This window comes from Cervus elaphus, chromosome 5, assembly GCF_910594005.1.
Source record: "Cervus elaphus chromosome 5, mCerEla1.1, whole genome shotgun sequence".
NCBI lineage: Eukaryota > Metazoa > Chordata > Mammalia > Artiodactyla > Cervidae > Cervus > Cervus elaphus.
The window spans coordinates 837,065-862,101 of NC_057819.1; the positions used below are offsets into that span (position 1 = coordinate 837,065).

The 25,037-nt window shown below is 51.8% G+C and overlaps 1 protein-coding gene and 1 pseudogene across 3 annotated transcripts; one reads left to right on the top strand and one right to left on the bottom strand.

The window, feature by feature from the left end:
- Positions 1-6: 6 nt before the first annotated feature.
- MZT2B (mitotic spindle organizing protein 2B) lies at positions 7-4,024 on the top strand. 2 transcript variants are annotated; one of them, XM_043901080.1, is made up of 4 exons: positions 7-274; positions 359-519; positions 1,320-1,499; positions 3,809-4,024. In XM_043901080.1, the coding sequence occupies exons 1-4, from the start codon at positions 105-107 to the stop codon at positions 3,964-3,966; spliced, it is 669 nt and encodes a 222-aa protein (XP_043757015.1). In that variant the 5' UTR covers positions 7-104; the 3' UTR covers positions 3,967-4,024. The 2 variants fall into 2 exon arrangements, with proteins under 2 accessions (XP_043757015.1, XP_043757014.1); XM_043901079.1 differs by lacking the exon at positions 1,320-1,499.
- Positions 4,025-4,490: 466 nt separating this feature from the next.
- On the bottom strand, positions 4,491-15,250 carry LOC122693563 (annotated as a pseudogene). The gene is made up of 5 exons (XR_006340945.1): positions 15,103-15,250; positions 8,111-8,333; positions 7,510-7,658; positions 6,740-7,420; positions 4,491-4,884 (listed from the first exon to the last, which is right to left on the bottom strand). The product of XR_006340945.1 is annotated as a tubulin alpha-3 chain-like (transcript).
- Between the last annotated feature and the right edge of the window lie 9,787 nt (positions 15,251-25,037).

Below are 25,037 nucleotides of genomic sequence, written 5' to 3' on the forward strand. Positions count from 1 at the left end.
CCCGAGCACCGGACGGCGGGGCCGCTGCGGGGAGCAGGGCGAGTGGCGGGCCGGTAGGGGGCGCGGCGGCGACCGGGCGGTGCGCACCCTCCGCGGTTCCGCAGATGGCGGCCGCGGGCGCGGGGCCGGGCCCCGGGCCGGGGGCGCCCCCGGGACTGGAGGCGGCCTTACAAAAGCTGGCGCTGCGGCGGAAAAAGGTGCTGAGCGCCGAGGAGATGGAGCTGTTCGAGCTGGCGCAGGCTGCGGGCGGCGCCATGGACCCCGACGTGTTCAAGTGAGCGCCCAGGGGAGTCGGGGTCCCCCGGGGCGGCCGGCCCGGGCGAGGAGAGCTCACTGCCGCCGCGTGTGTTCTTGCCAGGATCCTGGTGGACCTGCTGAAGCTGAACGTGGCGCCCCTCGCCGTCTTCCAGATGCTCAAGTCCATGTGCGCTGGGCAGAGGGTGGCGAGCGACTCCCAGGACCCCACGGCCGTGCCCCTGCCCCTGCCCCTGCCCGCGCCCAGCGTGCCTGAGACCCGAGGTCAGAGCCGGGCCGGGGCGGCGGGTGGGCAGCGCCTGGCACTGGGAGCCTTTGGTCCCGAGTGGCCAGGCCTTTCTGTTGTTCTTGTCCCAGAACTCGGTGGGCACATCCGATGGCTGGCCCCTTGGACTCCAATCCCCAGCTTGGACTTTGCTATCTACCACCCTGGAGGGTGCCCGTCCACATGGGGAGGGTGCAGGGTGGGAGCCCCAAAGCCAGTTAGACCTTATCGGGACTCTGCAACCCGTTTCTCCCCAGCTCTGCACTCAGGTCGTTTTCCCACGAAGCTGGGAACAGGCGGCATTGGTTCCTTCCTCCCTGCAGCTGTAGCCTGTACTTAAGTCCTTAGTGAGCAGGGCGGCCAGAGGCTTTCCTGTGCTCGCTTCTTGGCCCCCCACCTGGCCCAGGTCCTGCTGAGTCTGGATAGTGAAGCTTCCCTCTGTGGGCAGCTCCTGGCTGGCAGGATGCAGAGGGCCTGGGGCGCTGCTCAGTCTGGAGGTCGTGGCTGGGGTGAGCAGGGGCTGGTGACCAGGGTGTCACAGTGGAGCTCTAATCCACTTGGCATGTCCTTTCTCTGTATTCCAGACACACTTGAGACGCAGCTGAATGTCCAGGCCGGCTCCTGGGCTAGAAACATTGAGAAGGGGCTTTCGGGGCAGAGGGCAGCTGGGCCCCTGGATGGGAGCGCCAGAGCCCTGGGCGCCTGTGTCCCTGTCCTGAGAGGCCCCCTCCTGAGCGCTGCGGTGCGGGCCTCCCCACTGATGCTCCGTCTGCTCTCTTTGTCTCTCTCTGACCTCCAGAGGCCTCCTTTCTCTCTGTCCGGAGCCGTAGCCCCCCCGCAAGGCCCTCCTTTTCCTGCGCCCCGCAGCCTGCGGCCTCTCCGGTTCTGCTCCACGGCCCAGCTGCCGCGCACTCGCCTCTCTCTCCGGGGCCCCCCGGTTCCCTCCGGTTCTCTTGCTGCCTGTTCTCTCCTTTTGCAGGTTGCGTTTATTAGTTTATCTCTGGGGGTTGGTACTGTTTCCATGGAAACTGCCATGGCCTCCAGAACGAGCAGCTCTGAGCTGCAAGGGCGCTGCGGTGCTGTCAGCCCCTGGACTAGCCGTCTGGAGGATCAGCCCCCGGGGTCCCCCCTTGCCTGGTTCCTGAGCTGGGGGTGTGGCCACTCCTGCCCGCGGACGTGCTCCTCTCCAGCAGCACCCGCCGTGTGTCCGGCAGGGTCACAGGCACGTCCGCGCGGGACCGTCCCCCAGGAGTGTGGGCCAAGGGTAAGGGCACGTGTGCAGCCCGCCTTGTGCACCGGCGTTCAGAGTCTGGTCTGCAGCACGGGTCAAGCCCCTGCTGGGTGCTCCCCACGCCCCTGCCGCCCGCCGGTCCTGGCCACCAGACCCCGCCAGCGGGCCCAGCAGGAGGTGGGGCTGCGGTGGTTCCTGCCTGACATCTCTCACCCCTCGTCACACATCCTGTCACTGATAACCTGGCCTTGGCAGCTGGCCGACTCCACAAGGGGCGCTCTCACCACCCAGGAGAAAGCTCTGGGCTTTTCTGGTTCTAGTTCCCACTCAGCGCCCTGCAGAGCCCGCAGCGGGGGTTAGGTGCTCCCCAGCTTCAGGGGCCCCCAAGTCACGACTGGCAATGGGCCGCTGTTTGGGGGGTTCACTTCATTAGGGGAGTAAGCCGGCAGTGATTCATTCAACAAGGATGACATGGTTCACTAGCATCGCAGACTCCATGGACATGAGCTTGAGCAAACCCCGAGACGGTGAAGGACAGGGAAGCCTGGCGGGCTGCAGTCTGTAGGGTCACGACTTAGTGACGACAATGACAAACCGCTGTCTGTCTTGACCCTTAAGAGGGCCCCACGGGAACCAGGCTTTACCCTGGGCTCAGCCTCAATCCTCGTTTAAGTCCATTCCATCTGACCTAATAGCCACATCAGAGGAAGGTGAGCAGGGGTGACGAGCTCCGAGCTCCCAAACGTGCCTTGCTGGGTCCAGCGGGCCCAAGGCCTGAGTGGGTCTCCCCACGAGCCCCACGGCTGTGCGGCTCCTTTAGGTGCCGAGAACCACCCTGAGCTGGATGAAGGGCCTGCTTCCGTCCTGAGGTGGTTTCCCTGACACCTTCCATGACTTAAGGGTGGCATCAGTTTCTTATTTCCGGGTTTATCAGCCTCACCAGATTTAAAGGTGAACATTACTTTGGCTCTTTCACTTCCCTCTCATCCTTGAGTGTCTGGGGCCCTGGTCCTCTCTGGTGGGGGTCAGGAGGCACACTGCGCAGGCCCCGGAAGCAGAGCTGCCTTGGGGAGCCGCCCCTGCACCGCGCTTCAGCGGTGCTCAGGCCCCAGGGCGAACCCACGAGCTCCCAGACCTGACTCGGCCTGGCCCAGCCTGGGGACGGTAGTGTGGCCTCTCCAACTGGGTGACCCTGTGGGGTGGGGGCCATGCACTCACAGGACCAGAAGGCTGGCATCTGTCCTGGGGAGAAGGGCAGGGACAGCCCTGTTGGCTCGTTTTGGTGGCCCCTGGGCACAGCTGGCCCCGCGTCACCCCACCACACCCTCCAGTCTGCTCCCGCTCAGCACTGGGTGACCTGTGGCTGCACCTTATTCCAATCGAGTTCTCACAGGGAGACCAGCTGTCAGGCTTCCAAGCTGGGGCCGTTGCAAATGCCCAACCCTGTGCCAGGAGGCTCAGACCTCCTGCTGTCTGAGGGAGAACTTGCCAGAGACTCCAGGCAGGGCGGCCTTGTCCCTGCAGGCATGCCAGTGTCAGGATCAGAGCTGGTGCTGTCCACGGCCCCTGCTCCCCACTGCAGGCTGTGAGGCCAGGAACCAGTGTGGAGCCTGGGGTCCCGCAGGGGGCACGCCCCTGCCCCAGCCGTGGCCAGGGGAGAACCCGGGCTGAGGTGGGTCAGTGGGGTGGGCCGGGCCAAGCACACCGGCCCCCCAGGTCCTCCCCATCTCGCCGATGGCACTGCCGGAACCAGGGCAGCCCAGCCACGGCTGCAGGCCTTGCCGGCCGATGGCCTGTGGGGGAGCGGTCGGAGCCGTGCCCTGTAGCTGAGCGTGGCTGCCCCGTGGAGCCTCAGGGGAGTCCAGTCTCGGGGCCAGTGGTTCTGGATGTCTGTGGGACACAGCGGGGAGAGGGAGACCACCAAGAAGCAGCGCTTCCACGACCAGGTCCAGAAGCCGGCCTGGCGGGAGCCGGTCGCGGGGTAAACTCGCCCAGCTTCCCTTCGCTGTCCCCGGGGCTCTGCCCGGCTGCTGATGCCTGTGCTCTGTGTCCTCCAGGGAGAAACAAGGGCGGCGGTGCCCTGGGCGGAGGCCCGGCCCTGGCAGAACGCAGCGGCCGGGACGGACCCAGCCAGAGGATGCCCCGCCAGCCCAGCGCCTCCAGGCTGCCCAAGGGGGGCGGGCCGGGGAGGAGCCCCCCGAGGAGCGGCAGCTGAGCACCCCCCGGGCAGGCGGCTCCCCCATCTTGTGGCTAATAAACCTCTGAAGTGCCAAGTGTCCATTCCAGGTCTGTTCTGTCACCTGTTGGCCAAGTTCAGGCACAAGCGTTTAGACTTAACTCTGGGTGCTGTCTTCACCACCCGCCTCCTGGGCCTCTTTTGAGCCTGCAAGAAACATGGTCTCCCCGGGCCTCTCGCACTTTCACCGAGGCCCTCCCCAGCACGCAGGTGCTGGTGTGAGCACAGAGGGGCTGTGGCCACAGCTGTTACCCCTCCGTGGGTCCTGCATGCCACGAGAAGCAGTAAGACCCTTCCTCCCGGGGTCCCGAGCGGCCACATCCTACCCGCAGGTCCACTGACTGTGGACCCTGCAGACCTGAGGTTTCCACAGTCCACCTCTAGGCCCTTATGCCTTAGGCCGCCTATCCCAGCAGAGAAGCCTGGGAAATGGCAAATTGAACTGAAAGCCAGCGGGGCGTCCTCCACACTCCTGCAGACAGATGAGCTTGTTCAGGCACAGGTTTACCTGAGAAACTTTAATAGGGAAACACATCTGTGACGGGACCGTCGGGGAAACGGGTGCGGGGCTGCGGCCGCGCCGCCTTCAGTACTCCTCCCCTTCCTCGGCCTCCGCCTCCACCGAGTCCACGCCCACGAGTCCACGCCCACCTCCTCGTAATCCTTCTCCAGCGCCGCCAGGTCCTCCCGGGCCTCCGAGAACTCCCCCTCCTCCATGCCCTCCCCCACGTACCAGTGCACGAAGGCGCGCTTGGCGTACATGAGGTCCAACTTGTGGTCCAGGCGGGCCCAGGCCTCGGCGATGGCCGTGGTGTTGCTCAGCATGCACACGGCCCGCTGCACCTTGGCCAGGTCCCCCCCTGGGACCACCGTGGGGGGCTGGTAGTTGATGCCCACCTGCCGGACAAGAAGAACATAGTGAACAAGGAGTGTGGCCTCAGAAATGGGAGCTTGTTTTTTATTTACTTTTTTAATTTTTTTATTTTTTGGAGCTTGTTTTTTAAAATGTGGGCTGTGGACCCACTTTAGATGATGCCATGTAGGAACGGGTGCTGTATTTTTGGCAGTATTTGCCAGTGTTTATTATCCTACATTTTCACTTTTAGAAGAGGACTTAAGCTTTTCAGCCTTCTGCATGACTAAAATAATCTTGCCACATACACATTTTCATAATGAGAAAACCTGATACAAACATGGAAAAAGGTTCCACGAAAATGGTGCACCCCTGAGCAAACACCTGTCAACACGTGATGTCACTCAGGCAAGTGAGGATTCAACACCGTCCATCGGGGGTGAACTGTCTTGCGTGGGGACAGCAGTGTGACCTCCTAACCTCCCTCCAGACTGGCCTCCCCTCTGGCTCACAGACTCGGCCAGGATGGGAAGCCTGGGCACAGGCCCGGCACCCCACACAGCGCTGCCCAGCTGAGGCGGCCGTGGATGGCAGCAGTGCCTTCCAAAGGTCAAAAGCAAGGGCTGAAAGGAAACGTCCTCAAACCAAGAACAATGGAAGAAGAAAAAGACTTCCCTGGTGGTCCAGACGCTGCGGTTTCCTGCAGGGGCCAAGGGCTGACGTCTGGCCCAGGGACTAAGATCCCCCATGCCGTGTGGCATGGCAAAAAAAAGCTTCCAACCCCAACCTGTGACCTAACCTCAAAGGCCTGCAAACATCTACGGAAGGTTTAATTTCATGGATATGTCTAATTGGTGAAACCTGTTATATACACACTTTACCCCTGTGAGTCATTTACACGTGTGAGTCGAACACCCTCAGGTGGTCCGTGTCAAGGGGTCTGGCAGTGAGGCTGACAGAGGCCAGGTGGGTGCAACAGCGTGGGCTGGTCAGAGGCAAGCTCGGTATTTAAATGGGAAAACGATGACCCACGCATCGCTGCTACTTGTCCTCACTTTGTCTGCAAAGACCCTGGGGATGGCAACTCCCAGCACACCGAAGGGATGCATCAGGGCTCAGATGCAGGATCCAGCGCTTTATCTAACGAAGATCACTTGTGAAAAAAGACTCAACGAGGAAGAGGGCGCAGGGTTAACAAGCCCAGGCGTGGCCAGGCACTTAGCCTGCTGGTCACGGGTCTAAAGTGGGACCTTCTGGGACTTGGCTCCAAATTCAGGATGCTCTTCTCTGGGCAGACGTTTTACTGTGACACTAAACACAGTTGGAGGAGCCACTTCTGAGTGTGGTTTTGTGTGGGAGGCGGCATTCCAAGTCTGGCTTGGAGAAACAGCAGTGAACCACTCTTGGTCCCACAGAAAATATTACATAATGAATACAAGAGCCTCTTTACAAAAGCATAACTGTTGCCTAAGATTCAGTGACAGCTGGTGACTGAAGTAATGTGAAATCTAAGCCCAGTCACAGAATGATACCAGACTCTGACAAGGTTCTTGGGTGCGCAGTGGGGAAACCTGAGTACAGGCCTGCAGTCAGAAGTCTCTGAAAGCTCCCTCCTCCATCGCTGACCCTGAGCCTACGAGGTTCTAAAAGCTGTCTCAGCGTCTGTCTCTGAAGTGTAAGGTGTTGGTAATATCGGCCCATGGCGCTATGGGCTGGTTGTAAGAAGTAAAGGTCCATGAAGTACTGATCACGATCCAGGCATCCAGCACCCTGATTACCGACCTTGCTGTCCCAGCAGCCCAGCCGCCCGGCAACAGGGGACCCTCCGCGGCGGGTCAGCACCCCGCCCCGGGGCCGGCCACGGGCAGAAAGCTGCACACCTGCTGCCGCCCAGCCTACCTTGAAGCCGGTCGGGCACCAGTCCACAAACTGGATGGTGCGCTTGGTCTTGATGGTGGCGATGGCCGCGTTGACGTCTTTGGGGACCACGTCCCCCCGGTACAGCATGCAGCAGGCCATGTACTTGCCGTGGCGAGGGTCACACTTGACCATCTGGTTGGCCGGCTCGAAGCAGGCGTTGGTGATCTCGGCCACAGACAGCTGCTCGTGGTAGGCCTTCTCGGCCGAGATGACCGGGGCGTACGTGGCCAGGGGGAAGTGGATGCGGGGGTAGGGCACCAGGTTGGTCTGGAACTCGGTCAGGTCCACGTTGAGGGCGCCGTCGAAGCGCAGGGAGGCCGTGATGGAGGACACGATCTGCCCGATGAGCCGGTTGAGGTTGGTGTAGGTGGGCCGCTCGATGTCCAGGTTGCGCCGGCAGATGTCGTAGATGGCCTCGTTGTCCACCATGAAGGCGCAGTCCGAGTGCTCCAGGGTGGTGTGCGTGGTCAGGATGGAGTTGTAGGGCTCCACCACGGCCGTGGAGACCTGGGGCGCCGGGTAGATGGCGAACTCCAGCTTGGACTTCTTGCCGTAGTCCACCGAGAGCCGCTCCATGAGCAGCGACGCGAAGCCCGAGCCGGTGCCGCCCCCGAAGCTGTGGAAGATGAGGAAGCCCTGCAGCCCCGTGCACAGGTCCGCCTGTGGGAGGGAGAGGCGTGAGCCGGACCGCATGCGCCGCCGAGAATCCGGCCCCCGTCCCGGCCGGGAGCCCCCCGGGCCCTTCTCACCAGCTTGCGGATGCGGTCCAGGACCAGGTCGACGATCTCCTTGCCGATGGTATAGTGGCCGCGGGCATAGTTGTTGGCCGCATCTTCCTTCCCGGTGATCAGCTGCTCCGGGTGGAAGAGCTGCCTGTAGGTCCCCGTGCGCACCTCGTCTGCGGGGGACAGCGGCCGGGCTTGGAGGACGCCACCTCACCCCCGAGGCGGCTCCGGGACCCGCCTATCTGCAGGCCTGCGCCGCTCCTCCCAGGCCGGGGGTCAGGTCTCCCAGGCAGTCTCCGAGACAGACGCGCCCATCTGCCATTCACGGCTCCAGGGGGTCCATCAACCCGGAACAAGCACCAGTGTGGCCGGTTCCCGAAGGACGGGAGTGCCCAGGCGGCTGTGTGCGCCTCGCCCACCCCGACGTCACTGGGATGGCCCTGCACCCTGCACGATGCCAGCCTGACTGCCCCGGGCACCCCCGTGGCCTGGGTCTCCCGGGCTCCGGGGTGACTGTCCGTCGTCTCCTGGGTGGCCGCTCCCCTCGGAAACTACCTCGTGCTTCTGACCTGTGTCTGCCCGGCGAAGGTGCTGGGCTTCCCTTGCCAAGTGGGGGGGGACCTACCGACCACGGTGGGCTCCAGGTCCACGAACACGGCCCTGGGCACGTGCTTGCCGGCCCCCGTCTCGCTGAAGAACGTGTTGAAGGAGTCATCCCCGCCGCCGATGGTCTTGTCGCTGGGCATCTGGCCGTCGGGCTGAATGCCATGCTCCAGGCAGTACAGCTCCCAGCAGGCGTTGCCGATCTGGACGCCCGCCTGCCCCACGTGGATGGAGATGCACTCGCGCTGGAAGCAGAGCAACGAGTGAGGCCCAGCAACACGGCAGGGGTCTCTGCGTGGCATGCAGATGTACCTGACTTCTTAAATTAATAGATCTAATATCTTTTGGTTTTTTTAAGGTCTTTTCAGACTTTTTCTCACAAGCTTCCCAGGTCGATAGGAGCCCAACATGCTACTGGAGAAGAGCAGAGAAATAGCTCCAGAGGGAAAGAAAAGGCTGAGCCAAAGCAGAAACAACGCCCCGTTGTGGACGTGTCTGGTGGTGAAAGGAAAGTCCGATGCTGTAAGAACAACATGGCCAAGAAACCTGGAGTGTTAGGTCCACGAATCAAGGTACATTGGAAGTGGTCAAAGCAGGATTTGCAAGAGTAAACATCGACATTTTAGGAATCAGTAAACTAAAATGAATGGGAATGGGTGAGTTTAATTCAGATGACTATTATATCTACTACTGTGGGCAAGAATCCCTTAGAACCAATGAAATAGCCCTCAGAGTCAATAAAAGATTCCGAAATGCAGTACTTGGATGCAATCTCAAAAATGATAGAATGATCTCTGTTCGTTTCCAAGGCAAACTATTCAATATCACAGTAATCCCAATGTATGCCCTAATCAAGAACGCCAAAGAAATTGAAGTTGAACGGTTCTATGAAGACCTACAAGACCTTCTAGAACTAACACCCAAAAAAGATGTCGTTTTCATTATAGGGAACTGGAATGCAAAAGGAGGAAGTCATGTTCTGTCTGAGCACCTGCCTATGCAGCATGGAGACACACCTGAATTGTAAACAAGAATATAGTCATTATAAACGTCTTTCCAACACTCAATAAAAAACAGTAAAAACTTACACAAAATCAGCATCGAGCCATTCTGTTTCCACCCAAGGCTGGATTTACCAACCTGATGTAAACAATGGCTCAGAAAATCAGACACGTCTCAGTCTTTAGACAACAGGCAGTGCACAACAGTGAGTGAGTCCTCCGAGCAGGGAAACAAGGCAAGCCCGGCAGAGGCCCCAGCATGTCCAGGCTGCAGCTGAGAAAGGAGACCCAAGCAAAGCCCCGGGATCGCCCAGGGTTGAGTGGGGGAGTCCTGTGTGGAGAGGCCAAGGCAGCTGGAAAGTCTGGTGCTGGAGGAGAGACAGCTGCGCCTGGGGGCCTGGGGCAGCAGGGAGGCCCCAGGTCCTCACTGTGGCTGCTCGGCCCAGGGAGGGACGGGCTGAGCCCACGCCTGCCGCGGCACGGCAGGAAGACGTCCTGAGGCAGAGAGCTCCGGGCGGGGAGGTCCCTAAGCAGTGGGGCCGAGTGAGGCCGACCCTAAAGACTGCCCTGAACCCACCCGAGAAAGCTTAAGAGCAGGACGCAGAAGGATCAAAGTCTTCCCAGGTATATTAATAGCATCCCAGCAGAAAGCTGAGAAACGGCTAAAAGAAAATCCAAGAGTCTAACATCCAATAATGTACAACTCATCATGCCTGCTCTCCACTGGTGCACTGCATGTGGGTAACGCGGAACCACCGCTCAGCAGGAACACTCTGCTCGGTGTCACGTGGCGGCCCGGTGGGCGGGGAGTCTGAGGGTGAGCGGAGACAGGCAGGTGTGTGGCTGAGTCCCTCTGCTGTCCACCAAAACTAGCACAACGCTGTAAATCGGGTACACCCCAAAACAAAATAAAAACCTTAAGAAAAAGATCCAGAAATGACAGATGATTAGTAGATTAATGACAGAATTAGAATTATATGCCTCAGGAAGGTACAGGAAAAATGAGCATGATAAGGAGAAACACATCTGATACATAAAAAAAGACCCTAAATCAAATTGCCAATTATGAAAGAGTCTGAAATGAGAAACACACTGGATGAGATTAATAACAGACTCTATATATTTTAATAATTATAAATGGAAAGTAACCTTTAAAGACTATATAAAAAATAAAACAACAAAAAATTTCCAGCAGATTATACACTAAGAAGATCTGAAATGATGAAACAGTTCTGGAAATAGTGGTTATACCACAAGTCAATGTACTTAACAGTTAAAATGGTTAAAATGGTAACTGTTGTCATGTGTATTTTATATACACACAAAAAAGAAATACTCAGCAATAAAAAGGAACTGTGTTGCAACAACATGGGTAAATCTCATAAAAATGAGTGAAAGAATCCAAACAACAATAACAAATTAACTCCACAATCCAAAAATCATTATATAAAATCCTAGAAAACACACAGGCGTGGTTAGGCAGGGGAGACAGAGGGGGTGAGGCTGAAGTGAGGATTTACAAAGGGGCACTAGGTAACGTCCCTGGTGGCTCAGAGGTAAGGAGTCTGCATGCAATGCGGGAGACCAGGTTTGATCCCTGGGTTGGAAAGATCCCCTGGAGGAGGCCATAGCAACCCACTCCAGTATTTTTTGCCTGGAAAATCCCATGGATGGAGAGGCCTGGCAAGCTACAGTCCATGGACATGACCGAGCAACTTCACTTCTTCTTCACCAGGTAACTGGGGGGTGATGGATATGGTCATTATCTTGATTGAGGTGATGGTTTCATGGATGATCAACATGTTAATATTGATATTAAACTTTGTCAAATTACACACTTGCAAATAAAGATCTTGCATGCCAAACTAAAAAAAAAAAAAGACCCCACAAAAAGCCCCCACAAAAAAGACCCCACAAAAAGACCCCACAAAAAGCCCCCACAAAAAGACCCCACAAAAAGCCCCAGTGAAGGTCAAAGATCACTCATGCTGCATCTAAGACCTGATTCAGCTAAAAAAGTGTCAAAGAAAAGCCTGCAACTTGGTATTTTAAAAAACTCAACAAAAATAAAATAAAATTAAAAACTCAACAAACTGCAAGCACCTTTTTTTTTGGGGGGGGCCATGCCAGTGCCATGTGGGATCTTAGTTCCCTAACCAGGGATCTCTCAGACCTCCTGCATTGGAAGCACAGAGTCCTAATTACTGGACTGCCAAGGAAGTCCTCAAGCACTTCTTAATACAGGTCTTAATTTTAAAAAATTGAAATAATACAAAATATATTTTCTGTACTAGTGTTAAATTACAAATCAAGTAACACAAAGATGTCTGTGAAATCCCCAAATATTTGGGAATGGATAACAAGGAAAATGAGAAAGTATTTTGAAAGGAATAAAAATGAAAACATGACATACAAAATTTGTGGGCTACACCTAGAACAGTACTCGAAGGGAAATGTGTGTATATTTATGTATTTTGCATCTGTGTGTGTGTGCAGGCATGCACGTGTTCAGTCATGTCCAACTCTGCAACCCCATGGACTGCAGCCCACCAGGCTCCTCTGTCCATGGGATTCTCCAGGCAAGAATACTGGAGTGGGTTGCCATTTCCTTCTCCAGAGGATCTTCCCAACCCAGGAACTGAACCCACATCTTCTGCACCTCCTGCACTGGCAGTCAGATTGTTTACCACTGAGAAGCAGGGGTGTGTGTGTGTGTGTGTGTGTGTGTGTGTGTGTGTGTGTGTGTGTGTGTGTAAAATCAGTGACCTGTAAAATCTGATGGAGAGACTTCCCTGCTGGCCCAGTGGCTAAGACTCGGCCCTGCGAAAGCAGGGGTCCCAGGTTCAATCCCTGGTCAAGGCACTATATCCCACATGCTTCAACTAAAGATCCCAAGTGCCACAACTAAGACCAGTGCAGTCAAATAAATAAATATTTAAAACAGAAAAAACCTGACGGAGCTCAGGGCAGACCACCCCAAAATATGCTGGTGGCATACTAATTAGTTCTAATTAAAATTACTTGATAACCAAACAGTAGAAGAAAACTCTGATCCTCCTCTGTCCCCCTGAAAGCAGGTAACAAAGCCCCCGCAGGGACTAAGGGAGGGGGACAGGACTAAGGGTACTGTGATCTTGGGAGTTTAAGGCTGAGAAAGTTGCATAAGCAAACTTTGTTACTTCTTCATTAACTTGCTACCCCTAGCAAACACCCCTTTCTTTCTTCAAATCTTCATAAATAACTGATTCTTTGTCTAAAAAGATATATAAAGAGCCTGCTTTAGTCACTTCTCAGGTCCTATACTGACAGAACTTCCACATATATAAAGTGAAATTTGATTTTCTCATGCTAATCTGTCTTCTGTCAACCTGATCATTAGACCAAGAAGAACCCAGAGAGGAAAATTTTTCCTGCCTTACAAACTCTTCTGGGGCTTCCTAGGTGGCGCTAGTGGTAAAGAACCCGCCTGCCCGCCCAATGCAGGAGACACAAGAGACTCAGATTCCACCCCTGGGTTGTAAAGATCCCCCGGAGGAGGGCATGGCAACCCACTCCAGTATTCCTGCCTGGAGAATCTATCTCATGGACAGAGGAGCCTGGCAGGCTACCGTCTATGGGGTCACACAAAGTCGGACACGTCTGAAGCAACTTAGCATGCACACAAGCTTCTACTTTAATCAACTAGAACAGGAGCAAATATCCAAGTTGTGCAGACAAAACAAGCAAGTATAATAAAGAAAAGAAACTGAACAGAAAAGAAGGGAAAAAAACCCAGAGAAGAGTCAATGAAACCAACACCTAGTTGGAGCTGAACAATCAAACTGAAAAGCCCCTGGCCAAATTTATCCAGAAAAAGACAAGAGTAATTACCAGTATCAGGAAGGAAAAAGAGGATTTCACTACTGATACAGATGAGATGGACAAATTCCTTACACACACTACTAAAGCTCATTCAAAAGAAGATAATCTGGGGAATTCTGGCCATCCAGGGGTTAGGACTCCAAGTTTCCACTGCAGGGGGCACAGGTTCAATTCCTGGTTAAAAAACTAGGATCCTAAAAGCAGTGCAGCAACGTTGAAAAAAAAAAAAAGCCCGAGTGAAGAGAAAATGGGCCATCAAAATGGCCACATCATGAGACAGGTGATTTTAAACACAGGTATTATTTTCCCATCATACAATCATGATCATACCCCAGATTTTTAAACTCCAAGCTCTTAAGAGTGAAGGTCTGGAAGGCTAGAAATTCAGCTTCTGGTCTTGTCCTTAGTAAGTGAAAGAAAAAGGGCCAAATCCTAGCTGATTTTCTAGTTCTTTCTGATTCCAACCAAACTGCAATGCTGAACCAGAAACACATTACCCTCTGAGGCCAGGCAGGTTCTCCAGAAGGTACTCAATGTTGTGATGAGCCTCTAGGATGCAGAAAATAGGATTTTACAAAAATTTCTGCTGCTGTAATTCCCATTAAATTATTCTTGAGACATAAACCCTTCTAACACAAAGGGAAGGTATCTGCAATGGCTGACGCTTTATCAGAGTTCAGTGTAATTTATTTCAGGCTGTATTCACACCAACTCATCACCACCTCCCCCTCACCACACGTTTCCAAATTTTGTTGGCTAAACTAAGTACTGTGAACTTGGCATTTCAACTTGCAAAAACCCTGTTACACCAACAAACAATGGCTGAATAGCTCTTCTAAAAGTGTTAACCATTGTGTTTTTCTTATTCAAGACAACACCTTTGCTAAAAATAACAGCTCCTAATGCACAGACTCCTAATCCTGAAGCATCCTTTTACCTGTCAGGTAACACAGGATACCTTTACTTTATACTTGGAATAATTCACTGCTCGAAGAAAATATTTTTGAGCAGCTAGATGTTATGGCGTTCAATAACCAAGAAGAGAAACCTCAAAACCAAGTATTGCAAAGGGAGAGTGCAGAGGGTAGTGTGAGCTATTAATCCAGTTATGAACTTTATTCAGAGTTTGAAAGCTACCACAGGGATGAGAAGAGGAGGGTGACATCAGTCTCAGTTAATCCGGAACAAAGGAGATGTGAGCTGGGCCAGGTGAAGCCCTGTCAGGGATCATTCCAGCCTCTCTCCACGTAAGGGTGACTGGTCTAGAACACGTAGTGACAGAGGTGTTGGTTGCCTTCCACCCGTGTGCAAACTATTAATGTCGTTAATAATTCAACAATTAACTAGAAACCTATGACTTGAGAACACAAATATGAATAAATCGAAGGCAGAAGCCTAACCCTGCTGCCGGAAAACAGGAATTCTCGTATATGTGTTGGTGATGAAAGGGAATCTGAAACTATCTTTCATTCACTTCTGGGGTCCCACGTACACCAGTGAGAAACACTGCAGGCACAGATTCCTCCCCGCAACTCCACGCGTAAAAGACTGGAAAACCCCCAAACATCCAGCGATTCAAAACAGGCTCAAGACACGCAGCCACCCTTAGAACACTAGGCAATGATAAACTAGGACGCAGGTCTTCGCACACTGACACGAGGGAGCCGGGCTGTTTGAACAATGAAAAACCCAGACGTGAGAAAAAGGGAATGTAAGCACGTCTATTCCTGTTTGCTTGGTTTTGTTTTAAATAAAAAGAACACCTCACAATGCTATCTAATTGAGGGAGCCGCTTCTTTTCAGCACATACCGTCTTCTGTGACTCACTATCTCAAGGCCTCTTTCCGTGACTGCCCCCCTGAGCTCACACACAGACCAATAAGAGCGCTCAGGCACAGACCCCTGGCTTTTGCTTCGAGAAGGACGAGTCTGGAACGGCGAGGCTGGGAGCCATTTACTGCACCTGCGAAGTCACGCTCCAGACACCATCCCGCCACCTGAGCCTGTCTCCCGGCCCCGCCACCCATCCAGTCCTGTTCCCCAGGCCCCTCAGACGGTCCAGGCCTGGCCCCCAGGCCCCGCCGCCCTCCAGTCCTGTTCCCCATCGCCTCAGCGGGCCCAGGCCTGCCCCCTAGGCCCCTCCGGCCCCTACCATGGTGGTCACCCCCGGGCCACAGGCCTCTTCAACCTCTTCTCAGTCCGACGCCACGCGCCCAACTGCCGACGCGCTTCCCCGCACTGCGTGTCCTGATTGGCTCCCCGGCCGCAAGATGGCCATTGGCTCCGACCACTCACTGGGCCAGACCCACCCTGGCCAGGACAGCAATGGTGATTGGCCAGTTCCGGCGGGCGAACTCGCTTTTCATTGGTCCTCACTTTGGGCGGGAAGCGGTGACCAGGTCTTGTTCTGGAAGCTGCGTGCTGGTGCCTCCTGGGCCACCGCGGAGGGCAGAGACTGGAAGACAATAGAGGCCCCGGTGGTTCATCCGTAACCTGCGGAGCTGCGCCGGGCACGAGAAGAAGCAGGGCTGGTCCCTAGAGGGGGTTTGCGGGCCTGGCAGACACGTGGAAACCCTCTTCAGGGGGCAGTCTGTTGCTGGTGGCCCGTGCTGCCGACCACGTGACAGGCTCCCGGAAGGCGGTGACGCGAAGCTGGGGAGGGCACTTCCGCCTTCAGGGACGGGACTTAAGCGCAGGTCTCCAAGTATCGCGAGTTTCCCAAGGAACAAATCAGGGCAGGTGGGTGGGAGGGTGAGGCTAGGCTGGGCAGGGGGACAGGGACGTCGGAAAGTTGCAGTGAAGAAGGGCTGACGGCAGCCAGGCCAGTGGGCCTGAGTACCTGTCCGTGGGGGCGGGTATATCAGCTGGCAGCTGAGGCGGGTTAGCTTGGCCATTTTTTACTGGGAGGGTGGGACAGGAGACCTCACAGGTGGTGATTGCAGGAGGCCAGAGAACTACCCCACCCACAGACCTTGGCCGAAGGACACATGGAATTTCCCAGCTTCCTGGAAGGGGGGCTGGATACCCTCAGTTCACCACCCTCCCCAAATCCCCCGTTCCTGCTGCTGGTCCGTGGGAGAATCTGTGTTTACCCTACAGAAGAGAAGAGCCTTTTCTCTGCTCTTTTAAGCACAACTGGAATAAGCTGAAATCTTTGAGAAGGCAGGTCCAAAAGGGAGTTAAGTCAAGCGAATATAAGTAAATATAAATTATATATAATAATCTATAGACATAAATCATATACTAAGCCAGGTGTTGGAGTGGCAAAAAATCCACCTGCCAATGCAGGGGACGCAGGAGACGGTTTGATCTCTGGGTGGGGAAGATCCTCTGGAGAAGGAAATGACGACCCATTCCAGTATTCTTGCCTGGGGAATCCCATGGACAGAGGAGCTCTGTGGTCTACAATCCAAAGGGTAGCAAAGAGTCAGACACGACTGAGTGACTGACCACACAAAAAGAAAACAAGGTTAAAAGCATAGATGAAGGACTTCCTTGATGGTCCAGTGGTTAAGAATCCACCTTCCAATGCAGGGGATCCAAGTTAGATCCCTGGTCAGGGAATTAAGATCCCATAGGCTGCAGGGCAACTACTGAGCCCTCTGGCCACAACTGAAGCGCCAGCGTGCTACAACAAAGAGCCAGCGTGCTACAACGAAGACCTGGTGGCCAAAATTTTTTTAAAGTAGGGGAAAAATGCAGATTTCTTACCCTGCCTACTACTGCTAGGTCAATAGAGGCTGGAGTAATGTTCACAGTGGCAGATCAAATGATCTGGGTTTGAGCCACATTCATCACCACCATGGATTCAGTGTGACTAATTTCAGCCATTTCTCCCTTACTTTGAAAGATTTCAGAGACTGTGGCCTGGGGGTTAGAAGGGTGGGGCAGCTAGCCAGAGAAAACCAGAAGCCCTCCTCTTCTCAGGGAGGTCCAACAGGATTGGTGCCAGGAACTTGGGCCAGCTGTGGGCAGAGGGGCTGACCGGAAATGAGGGAGAGTGTTCAGCCCTGGTAAGGGCTGGAACAGGTGCCGGTGCCAACAGCAGGGGACAAAAACAAGAAAGAGGGACTTCCCTGATGGGAAACTAAGATTGTGCAAGCCTCGAGGCTTATTCCAAAAGGAAAAACAAAAAGGAAGAAGGAAGAGCTGGGAAACCAGTTCATGGGGAGGAGTCATGAGGGTCAGTTTGGAGAGAGAACATGACACAACACGTTGATGGGCTTTGAATGGTGGACTCTGGGCTAAATGTGGCCCAGGGGAGAATAGCAGACTCAGGGTGTCCAGCATTAGAAAAAAGAGGACAGAAGCTGCAGCAGACAGACAAAAGTGGAGAAAAAGATAGCAATGACATGGGAAAATGTAAGATTTCTTTGGCCCCAACTCCTTTGTCCCGCTGTTTACCAGAGGAACATCTCTGTTGAGCAACCAGAGGCTTCATCTGGTTCTCTGGCCACTCAGCCCTTCCTGTCCCTGGTGTTCTTTCTTACAAACAACCTGGGGGCGGGGGGGGGGGACAAAAAAGTAAAAAAAAAAACAAAACTGATACTTTATTTTTTTTTATAACAACTTTATTCACATACCATAATATATGCACACTCCATCATTCAAAATGCCGGGATGGATAAATCACAAGCTGAAATTGAGACTGCCAAGAGAAATATCAACAACCTCAGATATGCAGATAATACCACTCTAATGGCAGAAAGCAAAGAGGAACTAAAGAGCCACTTGATGAGAGTGAAAAAGCTGGCTTAAAGCTGACTGCAGCCATGAAATTAAAAGACACTTGCCCCTTGGAAGAAGAGCTATGACAAACCTAGACAGTGTATTAAAATGCAGGCACATCACTTTGTCGACAAAAGTCCATTTAGTCAAAGCTATGGTTTTTCCAGTAGTCATGTACAGATTCGAGAATTGGACCATAAAGAAGGTGGAGCACCAAAGAACTGAAGACCCTTGAGAGTCCCTTGGACTGCAAGGAGATCAAACCAGTCAGTCCTAAAGGAAATCAACCCAGAATAATCACTGGAAGGACTGATGCTGATAGCTGAAGCTCCAATATTTTGGCCACCTGATGTGAAGAGCCAACTCACTGGAAAAGACCCTTATGCTGGGAAAGATTGAAAGCAGGAGGAGAAGGGAGCAACAGAGGATGAGATGTTTGGATGGCATCACCAAATCAATGGAGATGAGTTTGAGTAAACTCCGGGACTTGGTGAACGACAGGGAAGCCTGTTGTGCTGCAGTCCATGGGGTCACAAAGAGTCGGACACAACTTAGTGAATGAACAAATAATACTCCCCAGCTTAAAATGTACAGTTCCATTTTTTTATATCCATGGAACTGTGCAACCATCGCCACTATCTAATTTCAGAACATTTCAATCACCCCAGAAAGAAACGCTGTACCTGATAGCAGTCACTTCCCACCCCCTACCCCCAAACCCCCATGGAAACCGTTAATCTACTCTCCATCTCTATGGATTGCCTAGTCACATAAATAAAATGATACACTATGTGGTCTTTTGTAACTGGTTTTTTTCACTTAGCATAATGCTTTTAAGATTTATCTATGTGGTATCACCACTTCTTCTTTTTTTGGCCACACGTCACAGCACACCTAATTCTCGTTTCCCAGCCAGGGATTGAACCCACACCGCCTGCACTGGGAGCATGGAGTCTTAGCCACTGGACCACTGCAGGAGTCCCACCACTTACTTGATCCTCATAGACAAGTCATATTCCATTATATGGATATTTCATATTTTACTGATCTGTCGTCAGTTGGATGTTTGTACTGCTTCTGCTTTTTGGCACTTCTGAGTAATGCTGCTGTGAAAACTTACCTCCAAGTCTTTGCATGGATGCATGTTTTCATTTCTTGGGTATACACGTAGGAGCAGGATATCTAAGTGACAGTGAAAGTCGCTCAGTCGTGTCCCACTCTTTGTGACCCCATGGACTATACAGTCCGTATAATTCTCCAGGCCAGGATACTGGAGTGGGTAACCTTTCGCTTCTCCAGGGGACCTTCCCAACCCAGGGATCAAGCCCAGGTGTCCTGCATTGCTGGTGGATTCGTTACCGGCTGAGCCACAAAGGAAGCCCAAGAATACTGGAGTGGGTAGCCTATCCCTTCTCCAGCAGATCTTCCCAACCCAGGAATCAAATGGGGGTTGCACGCATTGCAGGCGGATTCTTTACCAACTGAGCTTGTCTGGATGATACAACTGAAGGAGGAGGAAACGGAACAGGCTCCATCCTGAAAGCAGGACTCCATCTTGGGCCAGACTGTGGGCTTTGAGCTATACGCCCAGTATCTGTGGAAACGGCATACCAACTGGAAAACCAGGCCCCCTGGGTGGAAGAGCCCCAGGGCTCGTACCTAGACTCTCCACCTAAAAGAATACCCTAATTATCTGTGTAACCGAATAGAATCATAAATTCTGTTTATTGGGGTATGACCACAGGCCTATTGATAATTGTCCACTGTTAACTACTTAGGCTTAAGGCATATGAATCACGGGTTAAGTTTGATTGTATCTTTTCCTTTGTTCAGACTAGTTTCAGGGAATTTGGGGAGGTGGGTTTGGGCACATACACTTAGGGTATATAAGGTTTTCAGAAAAACTGGTCAGGGTCCTTGGCTAAGAGGAGACTCTGCCTTGGGACCACCGGTGTAATATAATAAACTGCACTCCACTATCTGCATTGTCTTTCTGAGTGAGTCTGTTTCCTGGAACGCGTGGCTACAACACAGTAACATCATGTTTAGCATTTTAAGGAATTGCCCAGTGGTTTTTCCAAAGCATTTGCCCCAACTTACCATTCCCACCAGCAGCGCACGCGGGTCCCAGTGACCCCACATGATCTTCAACACTATTATCTGACTTTTGATGACAGCCATCCTAGGGGTGCCACGCACTGTGGTGTGCCTTTCCCTAATAATGAATGATGTTAAGAGTGTTTCCATGTGCTTGTTGGACATCTGTATATCTTCTTTGAAGAAATGTTTTGGGACTTTCCTGGGTGGCCCAGTGGTTAAGATTCAGTGCTCCTGATGCAGGGGGCCCAGGTTGGACCCCTGATCAGGGAACTAGATCCCACAGGCTGCAACTAAGAGTTCACATGCCCCCAAGTAAAGATCCTGCAAGCCGCAGCGCAAATCCCTTGGGTCACAACAAAGACCCAGAGCAGCCAAAAAATTTGAAATAAAAAAAGAAGGAAATATCTATTTAGATTCTTTGCATGTTTTTAAATTGAGTTGTGAAAGTTCTTTACATATTCTGGATACAATCTCCTCATCGGATATAGGATTTGCAAAAGTCTTTCGCATTTTGTGGATTTCTATCTTTTTCACTTTTTGGGGGGGCCGTGCTGCCAACTTGCAGGGAGTGAGCCCCCACCACCCAGTGAAAGCACCAGGTCCTAATGACCCGGCTGCCAAGGAATTCCCTCTCCACTTTCTTGATGATAGCATTTGTTTATTTATTTATCTTTTAACCTTTTTTTTTCCTTTCTTTTTGATGATATCCTGTCAACACAAAAGTTTTCAACTCTGATGAATTTCAGCTCATCTACATTTTTCTTGGGTCGCTTGAATTTCTGGTGTCACATTTGGGAAACTTCATTCATTCATGTTCATTCATTCACATCCCTGGAAACTTCACTGGCCCCTTGTTATTGTTGTTCAGTCACCAAGTTGTGTCTGACCCCACGGACTGCAGCGTGCCGGGCGTCCCTGCCCCTTACCAGGTCCTAGAGTTTGCCCAAGTTCATGTCCACTGAATCGGTGATGCCATCCAACCAGCTCATTCCCTGTCACCCTCTTCTCCTCCCGCCTTCAATCTTTCCCAGCATCAGGGTCTTTTCCAATGAGTCAGCTGTTCGCATCAGGTGGCCCCTTGGTGGGTGTCTAACCAAAAGATATAACTGAGTCAAAGAGCTAGGGAAGGAAGGCATGTTACTTGCAGCAAGTGAGGACAGCTCCAAGGTTATCTCCCAGAGCGGTGTCTCTCCCATCAGCAAAATCGAGGCAGACGTAAGGTAAGGGTATGTGAGTATTTACAAACGGGCTTGAGCAGGGAATTCAGCATAGAATGCTGACAAAGCCTAACCCTGGTTGATTCGATCATGAGGGTTAACAGTGTGAAGACCATCATTCCTTAGGTTCCAGTTAATCTGGTTATGTTAAGAAATTATATTGGGTTCTCTTCCTTCAGGGGCTTCCTATACCTCCTTCAGGGACCTATCTGTACAAAATCATTGCCTAACCCACATTCATGAAGAGTTACTACTATGTTTTCCTATAAAAGTTTGTTGAGAGTTTACGACACTGTTGTCTCGTGTCTTCAATTTGTATGGTCATGAAGCCTGCAGGGATCTTGGACAGGTATCAGCCCCTCCCAGGAGGGCATGCCCCAGATAACAGACTCATAGCTAAGTAATCTGAATTCCTGAGAGAATAAGCATTCTCTCCCACCTCCCAGAAACAGACCCTCCACCCCGTGTGATCCTCAGATAAGCTTGCCAAAGCCGCAGTCTTTCTGCTTTGGACTGATCAATCTAGACCCAGTCCGGAAAGCCCAAAGCCCTCCACCCGTGTGCTAACTTACTTAAGTCGTGTCCAACCTCGTGCGACCCCATGGACTGTAGCCCGCCAGGTTCCTCTGTCCATGGGATTCTCCAGGCAAGAATACGCGAATGGATTGCCAGGCCCTCTTCCAGGGGATCTTTCCGACTTAGGGATCAAACCCCTGTCTCTTATGCCTCTTGCATGGCAAGCAGGTTTTTTCTGTCTTTTTTTTTTTTAACCACTAGCACCACCCTCCACCTGCAGACCCCAGTGAAAGCATCCCTCGGGTCCTGCCACGCTCTCTGCCCGCACTGTGCCTCAGCTGCCTGGTGCGGCCTGGCAGCGTGCTGGGTACCTCCTCCAGGACCCGTGAGGACCAAACTTCTTTCTCCATTCCTTCATGGTATCTTGTTGATCGCAGATTCGTTACCCAGCACCTTCAGTGCTCCACTTCAGAAAAATTTAACAAAGTGTGTTTCGCATTTCATCTCTTACATTTAGGTCTTTGGTCCATTTTGAGTTAAGTTTTGTATCCTGTGTGAGGTAGGGGTTCAACTTCATTTATCTACGTGAGGATATCCAGTTGTTCCAGGCTATTCTTTGCCCCACTGAGTCGTTTTGGCACCCTTGTCAAAAGTCGACTGGCCATCAGGAGAATGAGAAGACAAGCCACAGATTAGGAGGAAGAATCTGCAAAAGACGTAAAGGACTGCTGCCCAAAATGTACAAAGAACCCTTAAAACTCAACAATAAGAACACCAACAACTCAATTTAAAATGGGCAGAAGATCTGAACAGACACCTCACCAAAGAAGATACACAGGTGGCAAATAAGAAAATCGAGATGCCCTACATCATATGTCACGAAGGAAGTGCAAATTAAAACAAGAGGGAGATGCCACTAACACTTACTGTGTGTATGGGCTTAATCACTCAGGTGTGTCCGCCTCTCTGCGACCCCATGGACTGTAGCCCGCCAGGCTCCTCTGTCCATGGAATTCTTCAGGCAAGAATACTGGAGTGGGCAGCCATTCCCTTCTCCAGGGAACCTTCCTGACCCAGGATGAACCCGCATCTCCTGCCTTGTGGGCAGATTCTTTATCATCTGAACCATGACGCACTTACTACAACAGCCAAAATCCGATGCGCTGATAACACCAAGTGCTGGAGACGCGTGGAGCCCAGGGGCTCCTGTTCTGTGCTGCCGGGGCCGCAGAGAGTATGGCCACTCTGAAACACAGTCTGGTGGTTCCTCATAAAACTAAACTTACTCTCACCACGTGACTGAGCAATCAGTCACACTCCTTGATATTTACCCAAAAGAGCTGAAAACTTACGTCCGCAGAAAAAGCTGCCCATGGATGTTTATAGCAGCTTTATTCATACTTACCAAAGCTTGGAAGCAACCAAAATGTTCTTCAGTAGGTGAATGGATACCCTGTTGTACATCCAGACAAGAAATACAACGCAGCACTAAAAGAAATGGGCTATCAAGCCATGAAAAGACATTAGGCACCCCCCAAAAAAAGACATAAGATCTTTAAACACATATTGCTAAGTGAAACAAGCCAATCTGAAAAGGTTACATACTGTATGATTCCAACTACATGACGTTTGGGAAAAGGTCATGTGGAACTAGTAAAAATATCAGTGGTTAACCTAAAAAACATGTCTATCCTGATTTCAGTAACACAGTCCTGATGACGTAGCTTTATATTCAGTTTAGAAATAAAGGAAGTATAAGCCCTCAAGTTCTGTTCTTTTTCAGCCCTGTGTTGGCTATTCTAGGCCCCTGCATCTCCATATGAATTTTAGGATCAGACTGATGCTTTCTGCACAACAGGCAACTGGGCTCTGAATAGGGATCACACTGCGTCTGCAGGCCGCTCTGGAGAGTGCTGGCATCTTGAGCGCGTTAAGTCTTCAATCCAGGAACATGGGCTGTCCTTCCACTTATTTAGGTCTTCCTCGTTTCAATCACATTTGGTAGATTTCCATGTATAAGTCTTGCATTTCTTCTGTTAAATTTACTCTGAGCATGTTTATAAATACATTTATTCTTTCTGGTGCTATGTAAGGAGAATTGTTTTCTCAATTTCATTTCTGGATAGCTCATTGCTAGTGTGTAGTAACGCAATTGATTTTTTTTAACATACATCTTCTGTGCCTTTGCTGAACCTGCTTATTAGTTCTAATATTTACGTGTGTGGGTATTCTTAGGGATTTTCTAGTACATAGAGTCATGTCATCTGTGACTACACACAGTTTTCCTCCTTCCTATCTGGATTCCTTTTATATCATTTTCTCACCGAACTGCCGTGATTAGATCCTCCAGTAAGATGCTGAAAACAAGAGGCAGGAGTGGACATCTTTATGCTCCTACCAGGAAGGGGAGGCTTGCAGTCTTTCACCGCCGAACACAGGAGCCCAGGGATTTTCACAGATGGTCTTCATCAGGTTGAGGCCAGTCCTTCGATTCCTAGTTCCTTGAACGTTCTTTTGTTTGTTGAGATGATCATGTGGTTGTTGTCCGTTATTAGTATAGTGTACTACACCGATTGATTTTCATATATTAAATCAATCTTGCATTCCTGAGATAAACCTCACTTGCTCCTTTTTTATACATTCCTGGATTTGATTTGCTAGTATTTTGTTGATCAATTTTGTGTCTATATTTTCTTTTTTTTTTTTTTGCCACAAGACCTTAGTTCCCTGATCAGGGATTGAACCTGTGCCCCTGCAGTGGAAGCTCAGAGTCCTAACCACCAGATCACTGAAGAAGTCCCGTCTACATTCCTAAGGGATGTTGGTCTGTACTTCTCTTGTGGTGTCTTTGTTGGGCTTGGTCTCAGGGTAGTCCTTTGTTGGTGCTGTATTCTTGCTGCATCTTCATGGTGTGCGTCTGTTCACACGGGTCCCTGCCATGCCCTTGGCAGGCTAGTCTACTGTATCAATCATGCGTGGCCTTGACTCCACTGAACGCTAGTGCCTATGGTAAGAGCACTTCTCTGGGCACAGAAGTCAGTGCCCTGAGGCACGTGTACCAGCTCTCTCAGGGGCATCAGTAAAGCCTCTCGGGACCTCCTGTTATAAAACTGCCCAGCCCTCTGGGTTTGAAATGCATTTTTCTGCGTTTCTGTGGAGGCACTTCAGAACAAAAAATACCCGCTCAGTTCTGGCCACACGGGAGCAAATTAAGGCGGACGTCTTTCCTGCAGGAAGTGGGAGCCCATCTGAGAAGCTCCTTAAGACATTATCAGCCCGGGACTTCCCTGGTGGTCCAGTGGTTAAGACTCTACGCTCCCAATGCAGGGGGCCCGGGTGTTTGATCTGTGGTTGGGAACTAAGATCTCCACGCTACAAGGCACAGCCAAAAGTAAATAAAAATAACAATTGCTACCATTATCATTTAAAAAAAAAATCAGCCAAATAACAGAAGGGAGCAAGGGGGCTGGCTAAGGCAACGTCCCAAGTGGTATCAGGTTGCCCGGAGCCCACCATCCCGTCAGGA

Coding starts and splice junctions, on each gene's coding strand:
- MZT2B (XM_043901080.1), top strand. CDS start 105: ATGGCGGCCGCGGGCGCGGGGCCGGGCCCCGGGCCGGGGGCGCCCCCG. Junction 275..358: donor ATGGACCCCGACGTGTTCAA/GTGAGCGCCCAG, acceptor TGTTCTTGCCAG/GATCCTGGTGGACCTGCTGA. Junction 520..1,319: donor CAGCGTGCCTGAGACCCGAG/GTCAGAGCCGGG, acceptor TCTGACCTCCAG/AGGCCTCCTTTCTCTCTGTC.